The 8,873-nt window shown below is 41.3% G+C and overlaps 1 protein-coding gene across 1 annotated transcript; it reads left to right on the forward strand.

Moving 5' to 3' along the window:
- Positions 1-305: 305 nt before the first annotated feature.
- plk2 (polo-like kinase 2) lies at positions 306-7,838 on the forward strand. The gene is given in 14 exon segments (NM_001103075.1): positions 306-555; positions 2,320-2,427; positions 2,528-2,644; positions 2,761-2,890; positions 3,192-3,279; positions 3,483-3,578; positions 3,975-4,173; positions 4,266-4,413; positions 4,787-4,884; positions 5,021-5,141; positions 5,527-5,767; positions 5,874-6,003; positions 6,772-6,882; positions 6,996-7,838. Coding segments are annotated over 14 exon segments (1,992 nt in total). The 5' UTR covers positions 306-342; the 3' UTR covers positions 7,188-7,838.
- Positions 7,839-8,873: the final 1,035 nt, after the last annotated feature.

Consider the following 8,873-nt stretch of genomic DNA (forward strand, 5'->3'; position numbering starts at 1 on the left):
CCCTACAGGTTTTTTCATTCACTAAATGGTATATTCCTGCCCTCATGTAAAGCTGCCTTGAATCCATAATGTTGCTGTTAAACTGCACTGCAGAATATGTTGGCGCTACAGAAATTCCAATGAACTAAAAGGGACGGTAAATGAGCGACACGGGTATCCAGGCGCTGAGCAGCAGTATCGACGCTCCGGGGGATATGCCCAGACAATGACCGGGAGAGGGCGAGTCTCTTTAGCAGCGGCGTCACACAGGGGGCGTGCCACAAGTGATAAAAAGGGGATGCCTGCCTGAGAGCCGAGCAGAGCGGAGTCCCGCAGCGGCAGGAGTAGGTTGTTTGAGGGGTTATGGAATTACTGAGGAATATCGCTTATCAACCAAGCAGCGGGGGCAAGATGTGCGAACAGGCGCTGGGCAGGGTGTGTGACAGCAACAGGAGGTGGAAGGTACCGGCCGATGGGGAGCCCATTCATCACACCTGCTCTGCCACTGAGGTCTCCAGGATTATAACCGACCCTGGCACAGGGAGGCGCTACTGCAGGGGCAAAGTGCTTGGCAAGGTAATTGATCAGGCACCCTGTGTAGCATGGGTACACTTGGCACTAATGCGGCTGGAGGAGGCTTTTGCCTTATTGATACCCGGAGAATGATTGGCCCAGAGAGGAATTCCTGTGCATTACTGCTCCCTGTCAGAAATGAAGCCTTTGTGTGCTTCTATGTGCCATGTTGTGTCTGAGAGAGAAGTGCCAGTGTTGGATCTCCATTGGGCATCACTTGGGCTCTTGTTGGGGATACCCCGGTGCCAATCCTGCACCCACAGAATCTGCCATCCCAAAATCTCACCTCTTCTGCATCCCTATTGTCTGGCATATGGCAGCACCCCAACCTCTTGTGCAACCCCATTGTCTGGTATATGAAACTGGCACACCTTCTGCACCCCTATTGTCTGGCAAATGGCAGCACCCAACCTCTCCTGCACCCCTATTGTTTGGAATAAGAAAGTGTCCCTATTGTCTGGCATATAAAACAACACCCCAATCTTTCCTGGACCCCCACTGTCTGGTCAGTCAGTACCATCCTCAAATTCATCCCTATTGTCTGGCATATGGCAGCACCCCAGTCCCTCTTGAACCCCCATTGTCTGGTATAAGTCAGTACCGTCCTCAAATTCATCCCTATTGTCTGATATATGGCAGCACCCCAGTCTCTCTTGGACCCCCATTGTCTGGTATAAGTCAGTACCGTCCTCAAATTCATCCCTATTGTCTGGCATAAGGCAGCACCCCAGTCTCTCTTGGACCCCCATTGTCTGGTATGAGTCAGTATCCCACCCCTTCTGCAGCCCTATTGTCTGATATATGGCAGCACCCCACCTCTTGAGCACCCCAAGTGTCTGAAAACAAGTATTATGCTTATTGTGCATCTGATATAAACCATTTTCTCCAATGTTGTGTATTGTCAGTGTCTTCTTTATTTCTGGTTTGGGTTCAGGGCAGTATTCCCACCTATACTCTATGCCAGACATTAGCCCCTTCTGTATCTCCAGGGATTCAGGGCATTGTACCCACATCTTCTAAATTCCCATTGTGTGAATATGAGCAGTATCCCTGTCACTTGTGCATCCCCTTTGTCTGATAGTGAGCTAAAACAGCAATTCCTCTGTGACCCCTATGGAAAGTAACCCATTTCTTCTGAATGCCAACGTCTGTCATAAAGCAAAATATGCATTGTGTTATATTGTCTGGCACAAGGCAGTGAAACCCCATCTGTTTGCCCTCAGTTTTCTGATTCCCCATATTGTGATTAAAGAAGTGCTCACATCCATGGCAATCTCTGTGCTTGAGATGTCAATATGTCACTGTAGGCATTTATTGCATCCCCAATGTCAGTTTCGCACTGGAGGAACCACAAATTAACTATTTTATATTTAAAGTTGTATTCTGGTTTGGCAGAGCAACAGGTCAATATTTATTGTTTTGGGGTTTAAAGAAAGTCCCACAGTTCAAATGTTTATGGAATAATGACATGAAATGTCTGGTGTCTAATAAATCTGCTCATGTTTGTATGTATATATATGTTAATATAATGGTTTAGAATTAAGCCCAAGCATTTCAAGGTGCTCCCTGCTCTTTATTGGCATTAAATACCACCCTTTGCGCTACCGGAGTATTTATGATGAAGGTGTGTGGCATCATTAGTATGGGAATCTTTAAGGAAATAATCCTCTGTTAAGCAGCCTCATTAATTGGCAGCCAGTAATAATGCTTGTGAGAGCGACACCTTCCTTTTTAATTAAGATTTTGGGTTTCTGGCTTCTTTTCCAGGGTGGATTTGCGAAATGCTATGAAATGACAGATTTGACAACAAACAAAATATATGCTGCTAAAATCATCCCGCACAGCAGAGTGTCCAAGCCTCACCAAAGGGAAAAGGTAGATATTCTAGTGGAAAAAAGCACCAAGAGCAGGCTTTTATGGTTCCAGCTGCACGAGTGGAGCAAATATATTAAATCATATTTCTTTGAATTTGTAGATTGATAAAGAGATCGAATTGCACAGAACCCTGAATCACCGGCACGTCGTACAGTTCTATCACTATTTTGAAGACAAAGAGAACATCTACATATTACTGGAGTACTGCAGTAGACGGGTACGTCGCTGCCTTTTAACCCTTTGCACAGCTTTGCTATTAGATGTTGTGAGCCTTGGGGGGGGTCTTCACTGTGACAGAACCCGTGCTTATCATGTATTCTCTTGCCCCTCCAGTCCATGGCCCACATTCTAAAGACAAGAAAAGTGTTGACAGACCCTGAAGTGAGATACTACCTCAAGCAAATTGTCTCTGGTCTGAAATATCTCCATGCGCAAGAGATCCTCCACCGGGATTTAAAATTAGGTAAATAATTGAAAATGTTTTTTGCATGCTTCCTTTAATATAGCTTCAGTTCTCCAATGGCTGTACTAAATCTCAATCTTATCCTTCCTCTATACTGATTGCAGCAATATACACTATTTGCTGTGGACTGATATACATCAATTTGATTACCTTATAAAAGAACAGACTATGAAATCAGCTGTCATATGAGGGGTTAATATAGTTAAACAGTGGGAGATCCACAGGCTTGATTCTGCACAATACTTATATGGGCTGTTTCATACATTATTAAATTCATTCTTTATTATTGTTGTTTCTCTAGGAAACTTTTTTATTAATGAGAACATGGAACTGAAAGTGGGTGACTTTGGCCTTGCAGCCAGACTGGAGCCTCTGGAGCAGAGAAGAAGGTAAGTCGTATTATCATGACGCAAGGGAATAGATATACACATGTATATTTGTAACAATCACTTTAGATTTTGGAATAGACACGGGGGGCCCTTTTATAAGCTTTAGTCTGGTCTAGATAGTGGACACCCCTACAGTTTGGGAACTTCTTATTTTTGGCTTTTGCAAGATTTTAAAGAAGACTTTTTTTTTGTTTCCTTGGCAGAACGATTTGTGGCACGCCAAATTACCTCTCCCCCGAAGTGCTTAACAAACAAGGGCACGGCTGTGAATCAGACATCTGGGCACTGGGTTGTGTAATGTAAGTATTGATATCAATGCTTCATCATGCAGATTGAATTCTTATGCATCCTATACATTGGGACAAGTCTTAACTCTGATTAAGCTCAGACATAAATGATAGACTGCGCTTAGGGGGGGCTTATTCAGTAACACAAATAAGGGTTAAAAGTCACTAAATTTGCACCAGGATTTGTAATCTATAGTTTATTCTGTGCTTTTAATCCATAGCAGCCAATCACCAGGCTAGTTTACTGGTCATGTGTCTCAAACACAAACCCCCCAAGTTTGTTCTACATAATATAGAATGTCTGCTTCCATAATAACTCCACTTGAATTGATCAAAATACATACCCAGCTGCTTGAAACCTATGGGCATCAAATTAAGAAATTTTCTATTTTTTTTTGTAATGTATAGGTATACAATGCTGCTTGGAAGGCCGCCGTTTGAAACCACAAATCTTAAAGAAACATACAGGTGTATTCGGGAAGCAAGATATTCCCTGCCTTCATCGTTGATGACGTCTGCAAAGCATCTCATAGCAAGCATGTTATCCAGGAATCCTGAGGACAGGCCCAACCTAGATGAAATTACGCAACATGACTTTTTCACACAGGTGTGTAGTTGCTCTTTTTGTTCTAACATCCCTCCTCTACCTTTTATAAGGTCTTTTTGTTCATTGGCTGACTTGTCTTCTCTCCTTCTCAGGGTTTCACACCAGAGCGACTGCCACCTAGCTGCTGCCACACGGCTCCTGATTTCCACTTATCAAGTCCAGCTAAGAATTTCTTTAAAAAGGCCGCTGCAGCACTGTTTGGAGGGAAGAAAGAAAAGTCAAAGTATTTGGATAATCACAGTAAGTATTCAAATATTCTCCATATTGTGTATATAACTTGAGCCTTCAGTAACATAAGTGTGTACATTCCCAAATATAAAAAAGAGATTTACAAACATATGTATGAAGTGCAATAAAACATAGCAACCAATTATATATATTTATATATATATTTATTTTTTTAATTCTAACTGTACTGATCTGATTAATGCTTTAGTATTGATTGGTTGCTACTATAAAGTGCCATAATTTTTAAACAATCTATAATGGTACTGGTTCCATGGTTCAGTTGAGCAGAATGAAAAGAGTGCCATTTTTGGATCTCAGTTTTTTATTCTCACCCCCAATCCCATTCGTGCGAAAGATTTCCTAAGAATTCTCTGTTTCCTTTCAGATAAACTGCCAAAGGAAGATGAGGAAATATACAAGCTGAGACAGGACCTACAGAAAAGCTCCATATCTCATCAGCTGCACAATCCCAGAACGGATGAGGTTGGTTGACTGTGTAAATAGAAAGGGTGGGAAGGGGAACTGTCAGCACTGCAATGTCTTAATACAATGTTTCATTTTTGGAAACCCCCCCTTTGTCATTAATTCTCTAATATGGCATTTTTCTTCCTCCTTTTAGGAGATCAAAACCATCTCCAAATTAGATGTTCTTGCAGAGAAGGCAGACAAACAGCAGATGGGAGATACCATCCGCATGATTGTTAGAGGAACACTTGGAAGCTGCAGTAGCAGTAGTGAATGTAAGTAAACGAACTTCCTAATTGCAGGCAACTGTCTGGTCTGTTTAAATAAGCAAAAATGTGTGTATATATGGGGGTTAGTAGAGTACAAATATTAATGAGGAGATATGGAACTAGATTTGCTTATAATGAAAGACAGACACCTGGGGTTGGGAGTTGTAGTACAGCAACAGCTGCTGCACCAGTGGTGCTAGTACTTGGAAGAAACCCTCAGAACAAGGGAGAATATAAAATTACCCAGTAGTTAATGCTCAGATTGGAACTACAAGGCAGTAGTACTACCCATTAAACCACTGTGTTCCCTATCAACACAATGTTAGTTAGTGATACACCACATCTCAGGGATATACTGTAGATGTTCAACTATATATGTTCTTTTTTTTAGGTTTGGAAGATAGCACGATGGGAACTGTGGCAGATACTGTTGCTCGGGTTCTAAGAGGCTGTTTAGAAAACATGCCTGACGCTGATGCTATCCCTAAGGAACAGATTGACACTTCCTTCCACTGGGTTACAAAATGGGTGGACTACTCCAACAAGTACGGCTTTGGTTACCAGCTGTCGGATCACACAGTTGGCGTATTGTTCAACAACGGAGCACACATGAATTTGCTGCCTGACAAAAAGTAAGTCCTGCAATAGCTCAGCCTGCTACATTCTCTTTATCTGCAGTAAATGAAGATCTCAGGCTATAGCTGCTTGTCTAACCGTTTTTTTCTTTTGCACTTGCAGAACTGTGCATTACTATGCCGAGCTTGGACCATGCTCTGTGTTTCCTGCCACTGAGGCCCCTGAACAGTTCATCAGTCAAGTGACAGTTCTGAAGTACTTCTCCCATTACATGGAAGAGAATCTGATGGATGTAAGTGTACAGTCCAGCCAGCAGCACTACATTTACAGGGACATTTTATTTGAAGGACTTTTCTTAAGGGGATTTTTGCATGGCTCTTTTTTGCTGAGTAAAAATAGCAGTCTGTAGATCTAAGAGATCATTCTACTCTTATCCTCAGTTATGGATGGAGAGAATAGATGCAGTGTGTTCCCTGGTGTTTGTATTCTTGCACATTGTATGCAAGATGTCTCCCTGTAGACTGAAGATGAAGTAGGTTCATGAAAAAACTCTTCTCCAATTGCTTTGGGACATTGGCCATGCAGCCCACATTCATTCAATAATTCCGACTATATTGTTCACTATTACTCACTATTCCCAGTATTACTCATTGGCTAAGCCCCACCTGCTAACCTAGCATGGAAGTGATCATGAGCCAATAAGAAAGCCTGTGACTTTCCAGATGTTGCTGAACTTCAATAAATGCCATTAATGTTGGCTGTAAGGATATATGTGGATATATAGTTACTAATAGTTGGAAAGCCACCTATGACAGATGCCTTCATAATGACTGATTTATGCACTAAGAACTTATGTAAGGATATCATGCTAAATATTGGGTGGGCCAAAGTTGCCATGCTTAGAAGCTACATTTTCTCAGCACTGTCCAGTTGAAGACGTTGGCCAAAATGTATTAACTTTGAAAAGTATGAAAGTATTATTATATTATAAGTATTAATATTATTATATAAGTATTAATATTATAAATTCTAATCTGTTGTGTTTATTTCCTTTTTAAAGGGTGGTGACTTGCCAAGTGTAACAGATGTTTGCCGGCCTAGGCTGTATCTCCTTCAGTGGCTTAAATCTGACAAGGCTCTTATGATGCTCTTCAATGATGGCACATTTCAGGTAAGAACACCTTCAGTTGTGTCAGTGGCCTGAGCTGAGCTTGACCTAGCAAAGAGTAAATTGGCTAAAACCTTTATGTTTGTAAACTCATTTTCTTTCTTGCTCCATCACAGGTCAACTTTTATCACGATCACACGAAAATCATAATCGCAAACCAGAACGATGAATACTTGCTAACCTATATCAACGAGGACAGGATGTCTACGACATTCCGCCTGAACACCCTTCTGATATCTGGTGGCTCCAGTGATCTGAAGAACAGAATGGAATATGCATTGAACATGCTGCTGCAAAGATGCAATTAAGTTGCCTGAGGGCTCCTGGATATCTAAAGAAGACATGTCCTTCACTGTGAGAAACAGACGGCAAGAGAGATTGAGATAGAAACAAAGTCTTAGAATGTCGTGTGTTGGAAACAGGAGGTGGTACGAAATGAATTTCCAACGTAGTGCTCCTGGGCTGGGACCAGACTGTGGCTCTAATCAGTCTACTTTGTTGGATATTTGTAAAGAAAATCTCCTCAAAGGTGTGAACTTGATTGTGGAAGAGAAACAGGAAAGCGTATGGACCTTAGCAACCAAATCCGACAAAGTGGGGTGATGTTATGTTTTGCTCCATTGAGAGCACTCTTCTGCAGGACTTGTACTGTGAACATTAAGATTCCCACATGGACACGTTAGCCTTTTTTTAAAGGACAAGTAGAATGTCCGAAAAGTGTGGAATCTCAATTATCAATGCAGCTGTTAGCTGCCTAACTGTGAACTATGGCCATTTTGTTATTATTATTATTATTTCCGTTTAATACCCACATTTGTGGCTGGACAAGTGCATTCCTAGTTATTACAATTATTTATTACAGCCCAAAGTGAAGTATTATTTATGTTTTTTTTGGGGGGGGGGGACTTAATATTTTAAGTATCTTCTTTATGGCAATAAAGAAAAGTTCAAATGTTTAATGAATTGTCTTAATTGTATGAATGGCATTTTCTCGTCCATCACACAACCCTCATTAAATGACAAATGTGTAGGTGCACAAAAGAGGATTGTGCACAAAAAGGCCTGTTCTAATCTTTTGCTATATGTACTTATTGCAGGAGACTTTTGAAACAGATGGAATAGACTTTGAAGTACTTAGGCCACAGGCCTGTGCCCTGGTGCGCCAGATGCATCAATAAAGTATGCTGCATCTGAAACATTGATATAAAGTTATCTTGTACCCCTAGATTACTATTGAGTAGCTCAGATTATGTTAGCATAGGTTTGCTATAATCTATAGCAGATAAGATGCTACTTGAGTATTGTGTTTTGAGAAAACTTCCAGCCCCCACCCAAACAATGGTTATGAGAATTTATACTCCTTTGTTTGTATATACCAGGCCAACCGTTGCTACCTGCCTTATATTAAACTCAGCACCGATATGGCTGGATGGTTGAGTAATAACAGAACTTCCCCTTGTTCCAGTGCTACATAAGGTGACACCACTGCCACCGATGCTCCTGTCCTTTCATGATGAAGTGTTGTGTTTTCAAGTTCCAAACCTTAAATCCATAAAAGTGAATGCTTTGATGCGGGTTTATCTTTCAAGTGCCTCCCTTATCAAGCTCCATGGGGACTGGTATTTGTATTTCCTCTAATTACTAGGTTACTGGAATGCCACCCAACCTGTTATTTTCGGTGTTCCGGGTTTACATCCCTCGCAGCTTTGTTTGAAGAACTGTAAAGCAAGACAGTTTGGTGGTGGTTTCTCTGATCATCAACCCCTTCTCCGTGCTTTATTATGTTTCACTACAGCTCATTGGTTTTTGCACATTCTTGTTTCCCATGTTCCAAAGAAATCTCCTAGACTCTGCCCTACCTATATCTAATTAATCAAAACATTTATTGAACAGGTTTTTAAAATATTTAGTTTAAAAGTGACTGTTGCTGGGTATCGGGGAGGTATATATCACCTGTGTTGTTCTCATAGTTCCTGCTGTACAGCAGTTCTCAG

Source organism: Xenopus tropicalis, chromosome 1 (genome assembly GCF_000004195.4).
Source record: "Xenopus tropicalis strain Nigerian chromosome 1, UCB_Xtro_10.0, whole genome shotgun sequence".
In the NCBI taxonomy this organism is placed as follows: Eukaryota; Metazoa; Chordata; class Amphibia; order Anura; family Pipidae; genus Xenopus; species Xenopus tropicalis.